Consider the following 20,495-nt stretch of genomic DNA (forward strand, 5'->3'; position numbering starts at 1 on the left):
TCTATTTTCCATTTTATTTACTGTATCAACATAAATCATTTAGAGTAAACATGTTTAACATTACATTACATTTCAAGTATCATATATATATATATACATAAATTATATTATTACAATAAATCATTACTAAACGGTAAATATGCAGTACAGTTTTTACTTCCACACAAGCATTTTCTTGCATTATCAGCACTTATTAAATTCAGTTTTTTGATATTAGCATTGCGAATTTCAGAAGATCCTCCATAATCATACGTCAGTTCCTGCAGAGGATCTATATCACAATTCGCAAAAAAACATATCTTTGGTACCATACTATTAGATCTAACAGGAACTGAAATCAGATTTGGTGAACAAGAATGGTTTAAATATCGTCCAATATTTCCAACTATTGTAGGATCAATGATAGTCCTCTTGCAAACTTCTTTAGAACAGTATTCGCGGATCACAAAGATATAATTCATACAATCAAATTCTTGTTTTGCTAAACGCTTTTTGGCTTCATGAACATCTATTACTTCGCCAGCATATTCACAAACAAATGATGATTTAGGAATAAATTCCATTGTTCGAACGCCAAATCCTCTAGACATCGTCATGAACACTTGCAGTGAAAAACAAATTCCTTGCTGAACAATGCGGTTCGAGCATTCTTCAGTGCAACTACATAAATTAGAACATTCGATAATAGGCTTTCCAAAGTCGTTACTATAATTTTCAGCTAGTTTACCGTTTGTATAGACTTCTGTATCCCAACAAGAACATTTTTTCAAACAGTTGTCATCACAGGTACAAGGTAAAGGCACACTCTCAAATTCTTCTGTACAGGAATCACTTGTTAATACACAAGAAGAAGTGTACTATAAAAAAAAAATTTATTTTATATATATATATATATATTGTATATATATATATAATACTATGCATATATATATATATATATATATATATAGATAGATAGATAGATAGATAGATAGATATGTCAAATAAAAATATACTTAAATTTTAAGCATAAACTAAAACATTTGGCTTTAATCTAGAATTCAGAAATTTTACAGTGGGCTTTAGATGAATTTATAATAAAACTCAAATATAGAGCTCAGATGTACAGGAGTTGTAATGCACAAATAAAATGGTACGACCATTATGTTATCATATTACCATTTAAAAAAATCAAAATTTATTGAGTAAAAAATTAGCTAATTTTTTTTTATTCCCAACAATTGTGAATTTCAATGTAGTGGACTTTTTTTATTGTGTTTACAGCATATACAACGTATTCAATAAATCTGCATACAGCCTCCAAGTTTCCTTAGTCTAATTTGTATTAAAATTCTTTTGATTAGGTTCATTCTAATGTACATTCATGTCCTAAGGGTAGATGAAATAAGTTTGAAATAAGTTGTACCCTTTGTACCCATTTTGCTTATTGGAAAAATTTTAAAATGAAATACAAATGGAAGATAGTTATTTTTTTTATTAACTTTTAGTTTGAAAAAGATTAAATGATATCTTTTTTTACAAATGAATGTAGACCTTAGTAAAATATTGCATGTGGTAAAAAATTCTTCAATTTCACTGTAAAAAAATAAAAATAAATAAAATTCATTACGCTTTCTGCAGTTTTTTTTTCACCCTCAAAAATTAAGAAGAAAAAACTGTTGCTAATCTAATCAAATAAAAATCAGTCATCCAAAAAGTGTACACTTGTTCAAAAGTAACTTTTTGTAATAAATATCAGTTAAAATGTTTTTATTTTTAGTGACATGTGTTCAGTAATTAGCTATATTGAGAAGAAATAAGTCGAATAAGATTTGGGTAAAAACATATATTCTTAACAGAGCTTTCCCTAGGAATAAAAAAAAGGCAGGGTGCTTCCTCACAGAAAAAAGGCACTTTGAGTTTTGAAAGGGCACTCATTTAGAACTGTTATAATTTATCAAAATATGTAATAACTGAATTCGATCCTCAATTTTTAAATAACCCTTTTATGCTATTTTATGTGTATATTTCACAAAGTAATAGTCACTCATTATCAAAATAACAGAAAAATTTTTAGCTTTAGAAAAATAATTAAAAACAAGCTAAAAGACAATCACTATGCATAAATTTTCTTCATAAAAAAAGTAAGCTAAAAAAGGATTAATTGATGAACAACTAATTTTACAGCTTTTTTTATATTTTATACTGAAAATTATGAGAAAATAAATATATAAAGGTGCATTTCTGAATAAAAGATATTAATTTATAAAAGTAATGTTAAAATTTAAAATCCCTAAGAAATTCATCAATATTCTCCAATCCCAAATAAAATATGTGAATATCTCTTAGGACGAATATCATGTGAATTTTTACTATGTAACTAAACAACACACGAAAAAATTTAATCAAAATGAAGGAATCAAATTAAAAGTTCAAGCTATATAATTATTAACTTCACCTATTTGGGGGCTAAGATTAACAACAAAATCGACAATAACAAGAAATACACACGAGAATCACGATGGCCAATAAGTGTTTTTATGGTCTAAGAAAATATCTTAAGTCAAACCTAATAAAAAGAAAAACAAGTGCTACTCTATAAATGTCTTATACGATCCGTGCTTACATACGCATGTGAGACCAGGACAATGACCCGTGGAGAAGAAAATATGACAGCTAGATTAGAGAGAAAAATACTGCAAAGCATTTTTGGTGGAATAAGTAAAAGCGGTACCTGGTTTAGAAGATCAAACACGTAACTTTACAAAGCATATAAAAAACCTGATGTCATTAAATTTATCAAAATTCAAAGGATTAAATGGGCAGGCACATTATAATTAATGGAGGATAGCAGGACAACAAAAAAAGTTTTCAGTGCCAGGCCAACAGGTACAAGAAAAAGAGGATGGCCAAACCTAAGATTTTTAGACTGCCTTGAAAAGGACAAACAAGTTTTAAAGATAATAAACTGGAGAATGTTGGCTAAGGTAAGAATGCCTTGGCATAGGCTTGTTGAGAAGGCCAACGCACGTCCTGGGCTATCGTGCCAATGAGAAGAAGGAAAATTATTAGTCACTAAATAAATCAAAAGTGGACTTTTCATTAAAACAGATGATTAAGAAAACAACCTTTTCCTGAAAATATAAAATAAAAAGGCAGTGTTTTTATGGGGTGGCAGCTTATTTTTACAAAAAGGGCAAGGAGGGGCACATTTATAGGGTTCAAAAGACAAGTTGGGAGGGCCACACTTTTAAAAACACTTAAGGAGAACACTGAGTGTATATAAAATACACAATTTTAAAAAATATTAACATTGAAGATAAAATAAACTAAGGCAAATAGCATTCACTTTTAAATTAATAAAACTCTTACTATTTACAAAATTTACTTTGACCTTTTTTTTATTTTTGTTATTTTTAACCTGACTATTGAAAATTAAGTGAGATCATGCACTTCTATTGAAATATCCCCAAATTGATCCAAATTAGTGTTATATGGATGGAATTGAAACAAAATTCCCACAACAAGCCAGGTGGCAGTGGGAGTGTTTGTTGCTGACAGAGGGACAGTAATGATGGTTTTGTTGTGGTAATGAAAAAAAAGATAAAACTGATTTGTTGTCAATATCATTGTGAAAATGGTTGATTGAATGGAAAACAAGAATTCATATTTTTCTACATCCATGAAAACAAAAATAAAATTTATTACCAGAACATTAAAATGATCGTGACTGACCTTTTATTTGTACAAAATTAATGCATAAGTAATAAAAATTTTGGAAGTGAATTAAAACAAAAAATTTAATTTTTTTTATTAACAGATAAAATTTAAAAAGAGAACAATAAGGCTTAAAAAACAGCAATTTTGCTAAAAAACATTTACTCCAATGAAATTTTTATTTTTAAAAAAAATAATAATCAAATGCTTTTTGTAAATTTTACATTCACAAAAACTAGAATTTATTCAGTTTTCGATGCATTTATAAGAAAGACTAAATTTTATAATTTATCAAGAATTAATAATAATAAATAAAACTAGACACAATGGCTTATTTTAAATACTACCTCATGGTATAACTTTTTCAGAAAATAGTCATTTAATAATCCCCTCCAACAAGATATTGATATTTTATTGCAATATAATTTTCACTTAAATAGTAATTAGGTCTCAAAAATAGTTGAATTCTAAATTGTTCTTACGGTCATCATTGGAGGAATATCTGAATTGTTTATATCATTGAATAATGAAATTTTTACGAACTCCAAGCCCCCAGATATGTCTTCTCTTAAAATTACCATCATCCAACAAAGTGAATACTTTCTGAAATCATCTGCCTTCTTATTTATAAAAAGTTTGATAACCACATTTCTCGACAAATAGAACTTTCTCCCCTATGTACCCCAGAAATGGTACTGGGTCCATTTAGTACATCTCTATTTACCATGGATCCTAAAGCGGTGACAGCTGGGAACATACTCTAGACTCCATGCTATTTACCAACGAGTAAGCTATTTACAAACAAACCAAAACGTTGGATTGGAATGAGGAAGTAAAAGGATGATTGCTTCTACTCAACATAAGTCTGTACCAAATATGAAACATGCTTAAGATATTCTCAAATTTCGAAGAAACAAAAAGAGCCTTAAGCTGAAAATCAAACATTCTGCAACAAATTATCTTATTACGTTATTAATTAAAAAAATATATGTTGCAATTTATAAAGATTGTTGTTGTTAATTTACGTCGTACTAGAGCTGCACAATGGGCTATTGGCGACGGTCTGGGAAACATCCCGGAGGATGATCCGAAGACATGCCATCACAATTTTGATCCTCTGCGGAGGGGATGGCACCCCCGCTTCGGTAGCCCGACGACCTGCGCGCGAAGTCGAGCGCTTTACGGTAGCACAGTTTAACGAGGACCAATACCGCACACCCTCGGTCCCTACGCAGACTGATCCAAGTGGTCACCCACCCGCACACTGACCGTAGTCAGTGATGCTTGACTTCGGTGATCTGCTGGGAACCGTGTCTTAACGATCAGTCCACTGCGGGACCAATTTATAAAGAAAATCGTTTAATAATAAATGAGTGGTAGACTGAATCTAGACCATAACAAACCCGAAAAGATTCGTAAAACTTCCGGTGTATTATCGTGATCTGTGTTTAAATTTACGTGCATTTTTGCCATTCCTCAGAGTTTTCAGTAATTTACAAATTCTAACAGGTCATGATCCTAAAACAAATCAATATCACAGCATAAATAAAGTGTAGAGTTCACCATGTTTTGAGTGTTATCTCTCATTTGGCTATATTTGTAAATAAAGTGCAGCTTATTATATTATGGGGAGTATTTTTTTTAAGCTTGCGGGGTTTACCGCATTCATTTGTTGCTTTTTGTTAAGAGTTAAATGGAAAGAACGCGTTTTATTGAAACACTACCGGTATAATCATATTGGATGACGCTTTTTTTTCAAGCTCAGGCGTAAAAATCAGCCGGAAGTAGTAACCCAGAAGACTTGCGGTGAATTTTGACTCTTAGCGCCATCTTTACCCGGTCGACTATCCCTAGTTCATCCAGTGTGACATCTGTTTTTTATGAAGTGAAGAAATAAGAAAACTGTTTTAACCAATCAAATTACTTACCGTAAGCTTAATCTCCTTGTCGTCTGCTCTAATGTTATGATTCGAGTTTTCTAAAAATTTCTGTGAATAAGTTGACTAGCGCTAAATTTGCTGTTTGATAAATTTGCTGTGCTTAAAATCTCATTTAAAACCGTTTTAATTTTTTATCATTTTGAGGTAAATTTTTGATTACTTAATTTTACTCTTAAGGTTTACTCATTTTTTTTAAAAAATCGATCTATTATTTTCTCATTTTTTTGTAAACAAAAACTTTGCTAACAACATATAACTTTGCAGTAGGTAATTTAATCTTAAATTAATTCGTTAATGTTGAATTGAAATGTTTAAAGCTATTTTTTTAAATTTTCTTTAATGAAATACATTTGCCAGGGGTCTGTTAAAAAGAAATTTGGGTCCGTTAACGGACCCTTCACAAAATACATTTTCATAAAAACGGACCCTTCACAAAATGCTTTTTCTTTTAATCGGACCGTTCACAAATTTGTTTATCTTCATTATTGTTTGTTATTGTTAATTGAATTGTATTGTTAATTGAATAAACCCTTCTCAGGGGGGGAAGGGAAAGAAAAACATGTAAACGAACTAAATTTTGTCTTCGGCAGACGATTCTTCCATTATTCGTCCTAAATGAATATTCTGCGTTCATCAGTATAGGCTAAATACCAAATATTTGTATGTTGCATCTCTAATTTAGAAGCAGCAATTGCTGTTTATTTTCGAAATTTTAATTTTTTTTTTATAATTTTGCAGTGCTGAGCATAATTTTGTATCTATTTACAATTTAAAAACTCATTGAAAAAGTTTTTTGCAATAACCAGACCCTATTTGCACAAATTCATAAAGGCAGGACCCCTAATTTTTTCACAAAAACCGGACCTTTCACAAAATGTCTGAACAGACCCCTGTTTGCATTAAATATTGTTTTAATTGATTCTTGCGTAGTATTAGGTTCCTTTGAAGCTTTTGCTGTATAGTGTATGAAATCTTCCATTTTCTTATTATTTCTGTCTAGTTAGTGCTTCAAAGTAAGAGGAGTATTCAATTAAGCCATTTTTAAAATTTTGTCAACTATTTGTAACAGTATCCTATAAAGTGAACGAATCTAGAATTTTTATTGAATGTAACAGAGAATTTGGGGAGATTTCCATATCGTGATCTGTGTCGGAATAATCGCCAAGTCTCGGAAATTTCCGGGCAGTGGCCAGCGAGAAACTTAAAAAAACATCACAGAAAGGGGCCAACTCGAAAAGTATAACTAGTAGCCACCCCCGGGCAAACATCTACATGTTTTTTCAAAAAAACTTGGCAAGTTTAAAATCCATTTGACACCTTGGCGAATGTAGCTGGCGTGACGGATGATGATACGGAGATATCCCCGAGAATTTATACTGATTAGTCTATTACATATATATTTGCTTAAAACTAACTATATACTATTCGATTGCTATAAAAATCTTAGGGAAGATTTTTGTATTGTAATCTGTGATAAAATAATCATTGAAATTTGGTGCCTGCTGGGCAATTGTCCGCAAGGAAATAAGAAAAAACATCCCCAAAGAGGATTAACTTGAAGTACACCCTTAGACAAACCTTCATCCTTTTTTTCTATATTAAAAATTTGCAAGTTTAAAAACCATTTGGTGCCTTGGCAGATGTAGTTGGCACAATCGATCATTATAGGGAAATATTCTCAACTACACTGATAATAAAATCATCATGTTTTTGTTTTATAGGTATTCAACAAGACTACAAAAAAGTCATGCAATTTAACTCTATTGTTCTGATTTTTCCTGTTCTGATGTGTCTCATGAAAGAAGTATATTGTGCTACGAATTACTATGATATTTTGGGAGTGAGTAAAAGTGCAACAAACCGTGAAATTAAAAAGGCTTTTCGTAAACTTGCCATGCAGTACCATCCAGATAAAAACAAAGACCCTAAAGCTGAAGAAAAGTTTAGGCAGATTGCTGAAGGTAGAATTTTTAATTTTACTTTTTTCATAAAAATCATGTCATAAAAAAATTGCACTAGATTTTGGAAATAGCTGGTCAGTAGCACATGAGAAGACTAAATTAATAATAAAAAAAGACCTCAGAAAGAATTTGAAGTTTCAGGGCAAGGCACATGTTTCTTAAGTACAAGAATCATGTAGTGTTTCTTTGGTGATTACAGTTAGTGCAATCTGGCACCAATGTGGGAATATTACTTTTTTATTATTTTACTTTTACATTATTTACTTTTTTAATATATGCAACTCAAATACTAAGTATGTTTGAAAAACAATTGCCCTTTCTGCTATAAAATTATTAATTTTCTTTGTAAATACAAATAAATATTTCTATTAATAATCAATTATGGTTCATAAATGAGACAACTGTAAAAAAAAACTGCTTTCATGGTTTAGTTGCAAAAGTGCTAACCTGGAAGCATTTGCACTCCATAATACTGTTGTGTAACTAATAAGTATGCATATGTTTCAAAATTTTAATTGCACTTAAAAGAGCACTACCTGCATGACATGTCTATTATATCTAATTTGAAAAATTGAGGTGGTTAAAATTATTTGAAATCCATCATTAAAAAATAAATTTAGTAACACATTAAATATTTAGGGAAAATCTATCGCTAAAACCAAAGAAGTTGGTAAGTTTGTAGTTGATTTTGAAATATATTGCATAATATCTTATTTTTTCCATAAAAAATGACACTATGATCTAAAAAGTAACCCATACTTTTAATGGCTTAATTTTTTTTTTACAAAAAACTTTTTTACTCTTATGGCTTAAATTAGATAGAATAATATCGAAGTTAATCTCTGTTTTTTAAAAACCAAATAATAACTTTATTTTATTCTCTCTATAGCATATGAAGTTTTGTCAGATGATCAGAAAAGAAGGGATTATGATCGGTTTGGAAAAACTCCATTTGGTGGAAATGATGGCAACCAGAATAATTTCCATTTTAATTTTAATGAATTCTTTAATTCCTTTGACTCATTCTCCTCATTTGGATCCCGAGGTAGACATAAGAATAAAGAAGGAAGCAAGTTTAAATTTGGTTTTGGAGAAAACAGTTTCTTTAATTTTGATGATTTATTCTCTGATTTTGAAGAAGAATCTGAAAGTGCAGGATGGAATGATTTTGGAGATTTCTTTGGAAGCCAGGATAGCTTTTTTGGTTCACATTTTGGCAGTAATATGGCACATGTCCACAGTCAAAAGAAAACATTTAGTTCAGGTATGTTTAATTTTTTTCGAAGATAATTCTTTTTTCTTTTCCAGTTCAATGAATAGTTCCAATATATCACAAGTGTTCAAATTGGAACAATATTTTCAACAAAAATTATAAAAAGAAAAACTAAAAAATTTTTTATTTATATATTTTTTTTTTTTTTTGAAAAAAAAAAACTGTTGGTCAAACATAATGAAAAACTTTTTAAAAAAAGATGTCTGTGATAATTAATTTTGTAGAGGCGAATGTGCAAAATAAAAATCGAACATCTAAGAAATTTTTTATCTAATGATAAAATTTTTACGTACTAAAGTGAAACCTTTAAAGTTCTGATCTAAACTCTGCAAATAAATGTGTGCAGGTGAAATTTTAAGCTAGAAGATCATCGAATGTGAATATGTACTTCATTTGAATAAACATAATTTTATTTATAATAAATTTTTGATGTAAATATGACTTTTTGACCTTCAAAATCTGCAGCAGTAAACAAGAAAACTGGGTGCTGATAGTTTAATTACGTTAGTGGTTTTAAGTTTTGGTCTCAATGTTAATTTTACTTTTTACACATTTTGTACATAATTGCAAAAACACTTTTAACTTTTATCTAAAGATAATTTCATGCAAAAGATAATTTTCAAGATTATTTATTAATGAATTTGATGATCTAAAAGTTCTTGAATTGTAAAGAAAGTATATAAATTTTTATTTCTTATGCACAGTTTAAAACGCAAAATGTGAAATTTGAGCAAAATCAGCCAGATCGTCTCTGACGAATGTAATCTTAAGGCAAGCCACATGTCAAATCATCATTCAAAATTACAAGATGTAAAAATTGGTCTGCAATGTTACATCTTACATTTCAAAAAAATTTTCTAATGACTTACCATTATTAAAAATATTTTATTTGTAGTTACAAAATGTTATTTTTTTTTACAAAAAATTATATTTAGATAAACAGCTTTTATAATTGAAAGCAAAGTTTTTTATATTTGCTTAAATAGTTCCAAAGATAATAGGAGTAAACAATTAAATGATTTTCCATATTAAGCTACTGGGCCATATTTTTCAGATTGCCCTTACTTTTTTAGGGTCCGTAATCCAAATCCAGCAAAAGAAAAAAAAACTTTTTTTATTCAGAGAAAGTACATTTGCGTTTCTGATTTCTTAACTTAAAATATTGTTGGTTCACATTTTAATTACCATATTTAGGTTTAGTCCCTCAAACTATTGAGATTACATTTTAGTAATTGACAATCTAATTACTATACAAAAAGTTATTTAGGAGTTCCATTCATTTTCATCACTTACTTTATTAATTATATCATTTGATAAAACTTTACATTACATTTAGGTAATGTTTTTTACATTTCAGTTAATGTTAGGTGTTCACTGTTTGTATTAAATGTTATGTATAATTTTCTTTGTTTTCTTTTTAGATAAACGTTGCAGAACTATAACTCAACGAGTAGGAAATATGGTTACGACGTACACTCAGTGCTCCTAGCTGTTAAATTGTTTTGACCCATGTTATCTGCTTTTTTAAGTGTTTATCTATTGTTGATATTTAATCACTGTGTATATCATTTGTACAGTTTAAATACAATGAAAAGGAATGGAGAGTAATTAAATCGTGTGCCATGTAGATCCTTTTTGTACAAGACATCTAGTCAGAACTATCTTAATTTTTGAATGAGAATTTTAGCATTAGTGATATCTGGCAGCATATCTTTTTATTGAAAAATTATTTATGTACAATTTTGTAATATATTGTTTATAAATTGTAAATTTGTAAGCCATTAAAAGTTTTGTAAGTTTTAAATGTGTGTACATTTTATTTTATAACATATTTTTGAATAATATGTTGAAATAACAATATCTTACATAACACAATTTCTTATTCTATTCACTGAATTATTTTTAAAATGATAATTTTTCTAAAAATAGCATTCTTGAAATTAAATGTATTTTAATTAAATATAAATCTATTGCTAGCAATTAATTTAAATGTTAAATAAAAGAAATAAATTTAATTATTATGCTGCAAAGTAATGTGGTTTAAGCATCTATATGTCTATTTCTGTGCTTTAAAAATATATACCAGACTTCTGACCAATTCATTTATTTTAGTTTGTATTGTAGTAAAAATAATTATTTATCTTTATTTAATTTCAAAGAAACAGAAAGCAGTTATTCTACATCCCACTCCATAATATAACTTTAGAAAATTAATCCTAGTTCCTAGAAAATTAATAAACCCCTGATCAGACAGATTCCTTAAAAATACATTTGTTTTATTTCTCGAACAATATAGAACCATTTCTTATTTTTAGCAAGTTTTGACCTATAAAAAATTGCTAATTTTTCCGACAATTTTCTCTTGCAAATATATTTCAGTTTTTCCCACTCCTTTGCGCTTGATTTTAATAGGGAAAGTGGTTATTGAACTTATATAACCAGTAAAGATTTAGACTGAAATGAGTGATAGTCTTTCTAGATATCAAAATTCAGATTTGCATTTCTAAAGTCGTGGCACTCTTCGCAGCCCTTTAGTTGCATACATGTCCTGCTATAATTTTGATCCGAAAAATTTATTAAATAGGAATATTATCAATATAAGTTCAAGAATAACTTAGAACTTGATTGTTTATTTTCAGAATTTCCGGTTATCTTAAGGAAAATGGGTGTAACTGCCTGAGGTTAAATCATGAGTGCATAAAAATATCATAAATATTAAATGTAAAAATACACCAAAATTAGAAAAAATATTAGACTAGTTCAGAGAAACCAATGCTGCACTTGATAAGAACAAGGAATTGAACAGAAAAATGTATTTAAAATAATTATCTTGTTCCAGGGAGCATTTTTGGTAAATAACATGTGCCCAGGTAAATGCAAGGACCACATATTTAAACTTTTAGATAAACAAGAATGAATAAAATTTTCAAACACGAAAAGAATGATTGATAAATTTTATAGTACTTTTAGAAAGGAAATTAACAAAGATGGCGAAAAAGACCTTTCCAGAGCAAAATTTCAGTTTTCAAAATCTGTAACAATATTTGTGAGTGCTAAAAAATACTACTTGCAAAATCAAGGTTAATTACTCTGAGGGTAAAGATGTCCACAGAGTATTACTCCATGGGCATGACTTGTACTATGCATACTTAAATTCAACTCAAACAGGATGCGTAGCCAAATCTTTGAATCAAAAATAAGCACTTTTTAAAAACTTTTCAAGCACTTTACAAAAATTTTCAAGCACTCAAAAATTCATATTGAATCAATGATATTATTGAAAAACAAAAACTTTTTATGAACAGTTTTAGCATTAAAAAAAACTAAAAAAGAAACGGACGTAAATCGAAACCAGCAGTACTTTCCCACATCACCGAGTGAATTCAACTTGACTCTGAACTCAGAACAAAAGTACTCTTACCCCCTACATCAAAAAAGTGTTAGAAGTAAAATAAAATAAACAAGAATAAAATTATAAATTAAAAAGAAAAACATTTAATAAGGATCTGACTCTATCCGAATTGGAGCACTCGGGTTTCAGTTTCGAGTGTGCGCGCATGCACAAGTCATAACGTGGGTACAACATGAAGTCCGTGTGAATGATTACGTAGCAAACACCCTATTTTTCGTGAAATGCAGTAGAGCCGCCAGATATTACTGAAGGGGAAAAAAATTATTCGTGAAAAAAAGCACTTTTTAAAAACGCCAGCTGAAAAAAGCACCTTTAAAAGCTTTCAAAAACGAAATCTACCAAAAAGCACCTTTAAGTACTTTTTACAAACGCTACGCACCCTGTCAAATTATAGGGCTTGGAGTAATAAAATGAGTAAGCCACAGTTTTTAATATTACAGGAAAACATGGGTGAAAAATTACATGATTTCCATGTCACAAGAAAAATTTTCAACAATATGTATTGTTTTTCTAGTTAAAATTTCAAAAACTCAAATAATTAACTGGAAGCAAATTATAGTTTGATGTAAATGTTTAACCATTAGAAAAAGTGTCGTTCATCATTATATTTTGCCAAGCCCTTCAATTAGTAAAATGTCGCATCAAGATAAAAGGCAATGTGCAGTAGTGCCGTTAAATGTCTGATGGAGATTATTTAGTTAAATTTGAATAGGTTCTGCAGATTCAACGTTTAACAGTATTAGTATTCAATACTTGTATATTTGATAATTCAAAGAGCCAAATCAGTCAGTTCTAAGAAATTAGGTTTAACACCATTTTTTTTACAAGGAAAAGTGTGATGGAAACTGAATGTCTAATGAAATTGTATAAGCAATGTAAAACAGCAGTTAAAGCTACATATGTACTACGCATGTTAAAAAATTTGCAATTTATATAGTTTAAAATATGAGCATAGTCTCTAAATTTTTTAAGATATTTTAATGTTTCTTCACTCGCAAAACAATTTTTACTACAAAATTCAAGTTCAAATGATATAAAATAAACTACATTTAAAAAATGTTAGTTCATCAATAGCATCTGTTGAACATGTTTTTACTCTTTAAAAAGGTTTGTGTTAACAAAAAAATAACGTAGATTAATTTAACTTAGTTTAAAATGCAATAGAAAGGAAACCTGGCGCACAGAATAAAAATGTATTCTAAAAAAATACATTATAATCATTTAAACTAGTACTTTGGCAATGACGCATTCATTGCAACAAAAAGTAGGATTTTACGGACATAAAAAGAAATATTTGTCTTAATCTGAGAAACAGTAATAAGCTCCAGCAAACTAATGTGACCTAAAAATGTGAATTACAAAATTTAACCCTTATATTTAAATCAATGAATTAAACACTTGAAAAAACAAGTTCCTATTTAGCACTTAAAATATTTGAACTCAGTTTTAACTAAATAAGGTAAAAACATAGTCAAAGTAATTCAATAATAATAATAATTTAATATATGTCAGCATAGAAGAACTAATAGTTATTTACACAAGGTTTGCATGGGACAGCAAAATCTTGGGCAACAATAATAAAGAATTATGAATTAATTAACAGTAATTATAATGACACTATCATTTATGCTTTTTCTTCTTCTTATGCTTGTGATGAGACTTTTTTCTTTTCTTTTTAACTTTTTCATCTGAATCTGATGAGCTTGATGAACTATCTGTTGCAGCTAAAAGTGCCTGCAACTGCTGCACTCTAAAAAGAGAGAATATAATTATGGTTGAATTGCACAAAATAAAAATTAAACTGAATAACAAATAAGATCAAATTATGTTGCACAATCTAAACATACGAAGGTCAAGGGGCTAGAACAGTTTATATCCATAAAAGCAACTGATTCAGTGAGAAAAAAAAATTTCTAGGCCGACTGTATTTGTTGAAATAATACATTTAAAATTAACCTCAAACTACAAGATTTAACAATAGTCACGAAGTCAAGCAATCTTATTTGTTTTGGTTAAAAAAAAGAAAATGCAGAAACATTCCAAGGTTGTTTTAAAAAAAAGGCTTGTTTATTATCCATAAATGACTGCCTTCCTTCTTCCTCATACATGCCATCAATGACCTTAGATGCTTTACACTTTTAAATGGAATGCTGATTAAAACTTAGTAGTAAACATATTTTTGCTGAGAAAAACTGTGTTAATGTGATACATTTCTTAGCAAAAAAAAAAATTTGCATTTTTTTTAATTAGATCAAAAATTTGTTGCATTTTTTAATTCAATCAAAAGTTTCCCCAGAGCTGCCTAAATTACTTCCTTGCACTATGAGACTTATTCTTCACCTCTGCCACGTGTAACTAAAGACAGATAAAACAGAAAAATGCTTGATAAATCCAGTTGCTTACTAAATCTCAATTAAAGTTCAGCACAAATTATTAAAGATGAAAAACAACATACACAAATTGTTTTCAGATTATTTATTGAGAAGTGGAAAAATATTTATTTTCCGATTAACAAAATTTTGCTTAATTTGTTGAACAGAAAACATTTTGAAATTTTAAACAGCTGAGTAAAAAGCATGCTTTCAAAAAAAAGTTAAGTGTTCAGAAGGAACTTTCCTTACATGTTATTCCAAAAACTATTGAAAAGTGACATCCAAACAGATCACAATAATTATGCTTCAAAATACCTTTAAAATTTTTAAAAAATTTATAGTGTGGGACTTTTTATAATGTTCTTTTTTTTATTGGTGCTTTGTCCCCGTGCCATGCTTCTAAAATAATTTCATTATTACATTCGAGACATTATAAAAAAATTACTTACTGAAAGAGTACATTCTTAAAAATATATACCATTATGCTCGTTAAATCCGGAATCTTGTTAGATGCAGGCTTATTAAAAAGTGGTTTATACTGTATTACAAAAATGTTAAGAATTAAAATATGACTGATTATCCAAAGCAACTGGGTTCAAACTCATTAGGATAATTAAAAATTTCAATTAAAGAAGTAACATTGTTTTTCAATCAACATTTTTATTTTATTTTTTAATAATAGTGTTATACAGTATTTTAGTTTAATTTAAATATAATAATTTAATAAATGCTTTGCCAAATAGCTATAGAGATATTTTATTTTAAAGTTCATTTGACCTATTGTCACAGCTTCCTTTTTTAAATAAACCAAATGATACAAAAAAAATTTTATAATTAAAAAAGGAGACAAACTAAACAAAATATAAAAATGACACAATACAGCCAGTTTGTTTAAACTAATTCTTTTCTTATTTTATCGAATAACTGATGTCTTTCCCTTACATCATTTTTAAGGTAAATTACTTTTAATAGGACATTTTCCAAAAAATTAGGATATATTTTAACAAAAATTTTATAAACAAAGAGTTTTTAAGCTCTAACTAAATTATTATAATACAAAATTATTTTATAACTGTACACAAAATTGTTCTAAAGACAGAATAAATACTATGTTTTCTAATTCATACTAGCTGGGTTAAATAAGTGAACATGCAGTAAAATAACAAATTTTCAGTGAAAATAAAAAAAAAGTTTTTTTAGCTTATATTTCTTAATTTTTTATTTAACTCTTTCGCTACCGGAACGCCCGAAACGCCTCATAAGCTAGACTACCGAAAACGCCCGAAGTGCCCGTGAAACGAGTTAGAGATTCTTCCCCCTTTTCGAAAAATAACACACAATGGGGAGATGTGGCAGTAATCGCCCTTGAAGGTAATTTACAAAAAGGGAAGAAAGCAGAGGGATTTTTCAACAAAAGTTTGTTTTATATCATTCTGCTTTTGTAAAGTTGTTTTCTCTTGTTATATATATATATATATATATATTAACCAAAAAAATGTCTTTTCGCTGTAAAGGTCCTTCGACCGAAAAAATTTCGAAAATAATTNTAACTGGTCTTTTTTTATAAGTTCTTTATGCTCCACAAGAATTAAGAAATATTTGGGTACTCTACAGTTAGCCGGGTAAAAGAGAAAATTCGCCAAAGAAAAGGTAGACCTCCCTCAACTTTTTCTAAATTCTATTTATTTCTTTAAACTCATAAAAATTAGTTAAAACATAAAAATTTAATAAAATAAAAATAACTGGATTTCTTTGCACCCAGCTAATCAAAAATTCCATTAGATCTTATTATATAAAGACAAAAGTGGTATTTTTGAAATATACAAGGGTTTAAAATAAATGAATAAAAAAAATATGAATGATATTATACATTATATTAAACACTGGATGCCGATAACAGTTAAAATTTATGAATATCATTAATGACTGAAATAAATATGTTAAATACTTTAAGCACCATATTTTGTAGCCTCTATAAACTTGGTCAGTTTCAAGAAAATAATTTTATCTACTTCTGTTTAAGTAAAAATTTCGATAAATTCAAGTCTTGAACACAATTCTATTCAAATCTTTATATTTTAATACTTTCTTGCTTGAGCATAAAAGATTAATAATCATGAGAAAACTACCGAATACTTTGAATAGAATACAGAATTTTTTGGTAGTGCAATATCAAGCAAGCAGGACTGATGCTGTTTCAAGATTGTCGATAGACATTGGATGAACTCAGTAGTCTAAGATTTTTAAAGCTAAATAAATAATATGCTTTCCTGAAACAGAGAAATAACACAAAAAGTAATGTGTATATTATATTAATAATGATGCCCAGATAGCATATTCTTAAGAAAAAAATTTATAATTTAAAGAAAGATCTAACACAGTTTTTAAAAAAAAAAATATTAAACAGTATATTACGAAGACTATACAAGTAATTTTAAATTAAAATTTCTTGTGGAATCTTTTTTTTGTTTTGTTAATATATCATGTTTTGAATTATACATAAAAACATATGGTTTGGTTCAACAAAATATGTTCGTTTTTTTCTTTTCTTCAGTTTTTTAATTTCCTAAAGATCAACAATGTTTGAAATATAAATTAAGTTAATAAAAAAAATAGTACAATTTAATGACAAACCTTTCTAATTTTTCAGCTTTTCTCTTCTCAGATATAAAATTATGCATTGGATCTTCATGAATCTAGAAATTAAAAAAATATTTATAGAAATGACAAATATAGATAAAAATATATAAAGATACATAGATAAAGATATTCATAATATCAACAAAAGTAACAATTTTTAAAAAAAAACTACTTAAAAGACAGTTTTACAACTAAAATAAAATATGACTTTGAAAAAATTGCAATACATTTTTTATATAATTATAAATACTACTACTTTTCCTTTAGCTGGGTTTCAGTAAATTCAACTATTTTCCTTTCCTTCCTTCCCTTTTTTTTTTCTTTTTTTTTTTAAGGGAAAAAAAAAGCAGTCACACTAACCCTTATATTTAAATCAANAAATATGACTTTGAAAAAATTGCAATACATTTTTTATATAATTATAAATACTACTACTTTTCCTTTAGCTGGGTTTCAGTAAATTCAACTATTTTCCTTTCCTTCCCCCCCCCCCCTTTTTTAAGGGAAAAAAAAGCAGTCACACCAGAAGAATAAAAGAAATAAAAAAAGAAACAGTTAAATTTACTTGCACTGCAATAAAAAACAATTTTTCTTTTGAGAAAGGGCTGGTAGATATTTATTTTATTGATTTAAAAATGAATTAAATTTTATTAACACAAAATATAATTAAAGAATATGTTTAATACAAAATTCTGATTTTAATCTTATTATATTAACAGTTGTTAATTAACTCAATACATGAAAACAAGCATTCTATAGGTAAATATGGCACACAAGATCTTGAAACTTGGAAACTAAATCTATAGAGAAAAAGAAAAAAAGAATGTCTATAGATATTTAAAGCTCCTTTTCATGAAATACATTTGCCATTTTCACAAGATTTTGTCAGATTAATTTAATGAATTAGAAAATGTTTTTCTTTATAGCACAAAAATTTTACTGCCCAGAATTCCTATAAAGGAATGTTTCTTTTCTTTTCTTTCAAAGAAACCAAATTTTAAGGCAGGATATATTTGACTTTTTTTCAATTGTCTTTACAATTTTTAATATTGATTTACAAAACATTATTGAAAAAGGCAACTTGAAAGAGTTCAATGAAAATTAAAGTACTGATATATTTTTAAATATAGTTTAAATTTTTAATAAAATAAGTAACTTATCAATTAATACTTATTAATTCATGAAAATTTTTTTAATGTGATTAAAATTTATGAAAGTGAATAATACATCTTATTTTTCCTTGAGCAAACATTTTTCACATGTTTTCACAAGCAACAAACTAGTCATTACACTAAATTAACATTAACTCAATATTGCTACACAACAAGTACAGTATTTTGAAAATTGGAAAGCTAGATATTGTCTAACTAGCTATATAGCTAGTCTTTTTAACATATTAAAAAATCTATATATAGTTTTCAACCGCTCATTAACTCATTAAAAAAAATAATTTTTAGCATATTAAACTTAATAATTTACAGTCTTCAAAAAAAGTATTTATGTTTTTTTCAAGGGATTAAGATAATAGATTAAACATACATATTCACATTAAAGAATGGGTCCTACAATAAACAATCTTACCTGAAAATAATAAGAACTAATCAAAAAGTATAGTGCATAATAGATATGAGACTGTTTTTGCCTGAGACCGATGTGGACTTGTGCTTGTTTACTGAAAAAAGGTTCCAAGTTCGGACTCAATGATAAAATTTTCATTAACTGTTTTACTATTTTTAAACAAATGCTTGATTCAGTCAAATATAAAAATTTTAAAATTTATAAGACATAAAAAATTACAGCTATCAGTGGTATTGTTTTGCGAATGCAAAATGTGGAATATAATTAACATATGGCTTGGGCGGACTTCGGCTTTAAGTAATCCCTGTATCTTGGGCTCAAATAAGCATTCTCAGGGATCGGATAAACATTCTTTGAACTTGGGCCTCCAAAGACGAGCCCTAACTCATTTCTAGTGCACAGTATAACAGTATTAGAATGCAAGATATCTAAGAATTTTTTTAAGAAGCCAAATGAAAAGAATAAAACAAAAAAAAACAAAAAATGGCTTACAAATCGAAATTTTTCAATCTGGGCATTTCCGCTAACAAACAAGGGGCATTCTCTATCTCCTGTTCTGTGTCCATAGGTTTTGCAACGCCAACCTTAAAAATGTATAACAAAATCATGAAACCTGTTTTAATAATTATAAAAAAAAAGATAGAAGTTTTAAAAAATTTTTTGAACTATTACTTACATTTCATAACTTTAACCTCTTTTCCCAAAGGCATCCATAATCCTTTTGATGGAGCTTTGGCTAAAAATTCTCTGGCATCTTTATTTTCAGGCAAATCAGGAATACAATCTTCTGGATGCTCTTCCTCTTCCTTAACTAAGCCAGGTGGTGCTTGATTATAACTGTCAAATTCGAAAAGTTTTAAAAGTTAATAAGACAATCATAATGATATTTTTAAATCTTATTAAAGCCAAGGTTCGCCAAAATGAGCCTAGCCCTTTTCAGATTGTGCCCTACTTGAAAAAAACCCCATCTTTCCAGCAAGTGTGTTAAAATGAAAAAGTCACCTATTCTGAATCCTAAAATAATGTACATAAATATCACTTATTTAATAAAATAATATCAGTAGTTAGTAAAATAATTTTTCAGTTTCTACTAAAAAAAAGTTCCCTTTATAAATATGTTTCATGGGGCTAGTAGTTTAAAGGATATCTGTAGTCATATCGAAAGGGAAAATACAAGTATATTGTAAATTTTAGAGTGAGATAAAATAAAACATAATAAACAATTTTTTAAATAATTCATTCCTAGTAATACACACATAGTTCATGCAAATAACTCAATAAAACATCATATAATAAGTTGTATAAAAACATGATATAATATATTTCGCTTACAAAGTGTCGTAATGTTTTAAGACTTGAACTTGTTCAATATTTTTATCTCTTTTTTTCGATTTGTGCTTTGATGAACTTTTCTTCTCTTTGCTACAACTGGCCATTAAATTACGAAAGAAATTCAAGCACACGAGAAAATTAAATGATTACTAGAATTTTTGAGATGGATCAATCAAATATATTGAGCATTTAACATACATCAAAATATTTAATCCTAAACTTCTGGAACAAGACCATTTTCTGTGCTGAAAGACAACACTCAGTTTAATTAAACTCACCTTGCGAACACAT

The 20,495-nt window shown here is 28.1% G+C and overlaps 3 protein-coding genes across 6 annotated transcripts; 1 reads left to right on the top strand and 2 right to left on the bottom strand.

The window, feature by feature from the left end:
- Positions 1-4,565, bottom strand: LOC107455943 (histone-lysine N-methyltransferase SETMAR). 2 transcript variants are annotated; one of them, XM_016073676.3, is made up of 2 exons: positions 4,421-4,565; positions 1-857 (listed from the first exon to the last, which is right to left on the bottom strand). In XM_016073676.3, the coding sequence occupies exons 1-2, from the start codon at positions 4,451-4,453 to the stop codon at positions 111-113; spliced, it is 780 nt and encodes a 259-aa protein (XP_015929162.1). In that variant the 5' UTR covers positions 4,454-4,565; the 3' UTR covers positions 1-110. The 2 variants fall into 2 exon arrangements, with proteins under 2 accessions (XP_015929162.1, XP_071035650.1); XM_071179549.1 differs by having other exon boundaries at positions 4,179-4,535.
- A 1,035-nt stretch (positions 4,566-5,600) lies between these two features.
- LOC107455938 (dnaJ homolog subfamily B member 9) lies at positions 5,601-10,674 on the top strand. 3 transcript variants are annotated; one of them, XM_016073670.2, is made up of 4 exons: positions 5,601-5,780; positions 7,358-7,597; positions 8,487-8,861; positions 10,292-10,674. In XM_016073670.2, the coding sequence occupies exons 2-4, from the start codon at positions 7,384-7,386 to the stop codon at positions 10,357-10,359; spliced, it is 657 nt and encodes a 218-aa protein (XP_015929156.1). In that variant the 5' UTR covers positions 5,601-5,780; positions 7,358-7,383; the 3' UTR covers positions 10,360-10,674. The 3 variants fall into 3 exon arrangements, with proteins under 3 accessions (XP_015929156.1, XP_015929157.1, XP_042896812.1); XM_016073671.2 differs by having other exon boundaries at positions 5,602-5,625; XM_043040878.2 differs by having other exon boundaries at positions 5,689-5,899.
- A 3,088-nt stretch (positions 10,675-13,762) lies between these two features.
- Positions 13,763-20,493, bottom strand: LOC107455939 (retinitis pigmentosa 9 protein). Its single transcript, XM_016073672.4, has 5 exons — positions 20,205-20,493; positions 19,549-19,709; positions 19,365-19,456; positions 17,289-17,350; positions 13,763-14,032 (listed from the first exon to the last, which is right to left on the bottom strand). Exons 1-5 carry the CDS (start codon positions 20,306-20,308, stop codon positions 13,903-13,905), a joined length of 549 nt encoding a protein of 182 aa, XP_015929158.2. The 5' UTR covers positions 20,309-20,493; the 3' UTR covers positions 13,763-13,902.
- Between the last annotated feature and the right edge of the window lie 2 nt (positions 20,494-20,495).

This window comes from Parasteatoda tepidariorum, chromosome 4 (genome assembly GCF_043381705.1).
Source record: "Parasteatoda tepidariorum isolate YZ-2023 chromosome 4, CAS_Ptep_4.0, whole genome shotgun sequence".
Lineage (NCBI taxonomy): Eukaryota > Metazoa > Arthropoda > Arachnida > Araneae > Theridiidae > Parasteatoda > Parasteatoda tepidariorum.

What these genes read in the sequence shown, in the direction of transcription:
- LOC107455943 (XM_071179549.1), bottom strand. Translation starts at nt 4,280, where the DNA reads ATGATGGTAATTTTAAGAGAAGACATATCTGGGGGCTTGGAGTTCGTA. An exon ending in ATATTCCTCCAATGATGACC is followed by an intron (nt 858 to 4,178) that starts GTAAGAACAATT and finishes TTTTTTTTATAG; the next exon opens with TACACTTCTTCTTGTGTATT.
- LOC107455938 (XM_016073670.2), top strand. Translation starts at nt 7,384, where the DNA reads ATGCAATTTAACTCTATTGTTCTGATTTTTCCTGTTCTGATGTGTCTC. An exon ending in GTTTAGGCAGATTGCTGAAG is followed by an intron (nt 7,598 to 8,486) that starts GTAGAATTTTTA and finishes TTCTCTCTATAG; the next exon opens with CATATGAAGTTTTGTCAGAT. An exon ending in AAAGAAAACATTTAGTTCAG is followed by an intron (nt 8,862 to 10,291) that starts GTATGTTTAATT and finishes TTTTCTTTTTAG; the next exon opens with ATAAACGTTGCAGAACTATA.
- LOC107455939 (XM_016073672.4), bottom strand. Translation starts at nt 20,308, where the DNA reads ATGGCCAGTTGTAGCAAAGAGAAGAAAAGTTCATCAAAGCACAAATCG. An exon ending in TTAAAACATTACGACACTTT is followed by an intron (nt 19,710 to 20,204) that starts GTAAGCGAAATA and finishes CGAATTTGACAG; the next exon opens with TTATAATCAAGCACCACCTG. An exon ending in AGATTGAAAAATTTCGATTT is followed by an intron (nt 17,351 to 19,364) that starts GTAAGCCATTTT and finishes TTTAATTTCTAG; the next exon opens with ATTCATGAAGATCCAATGCA.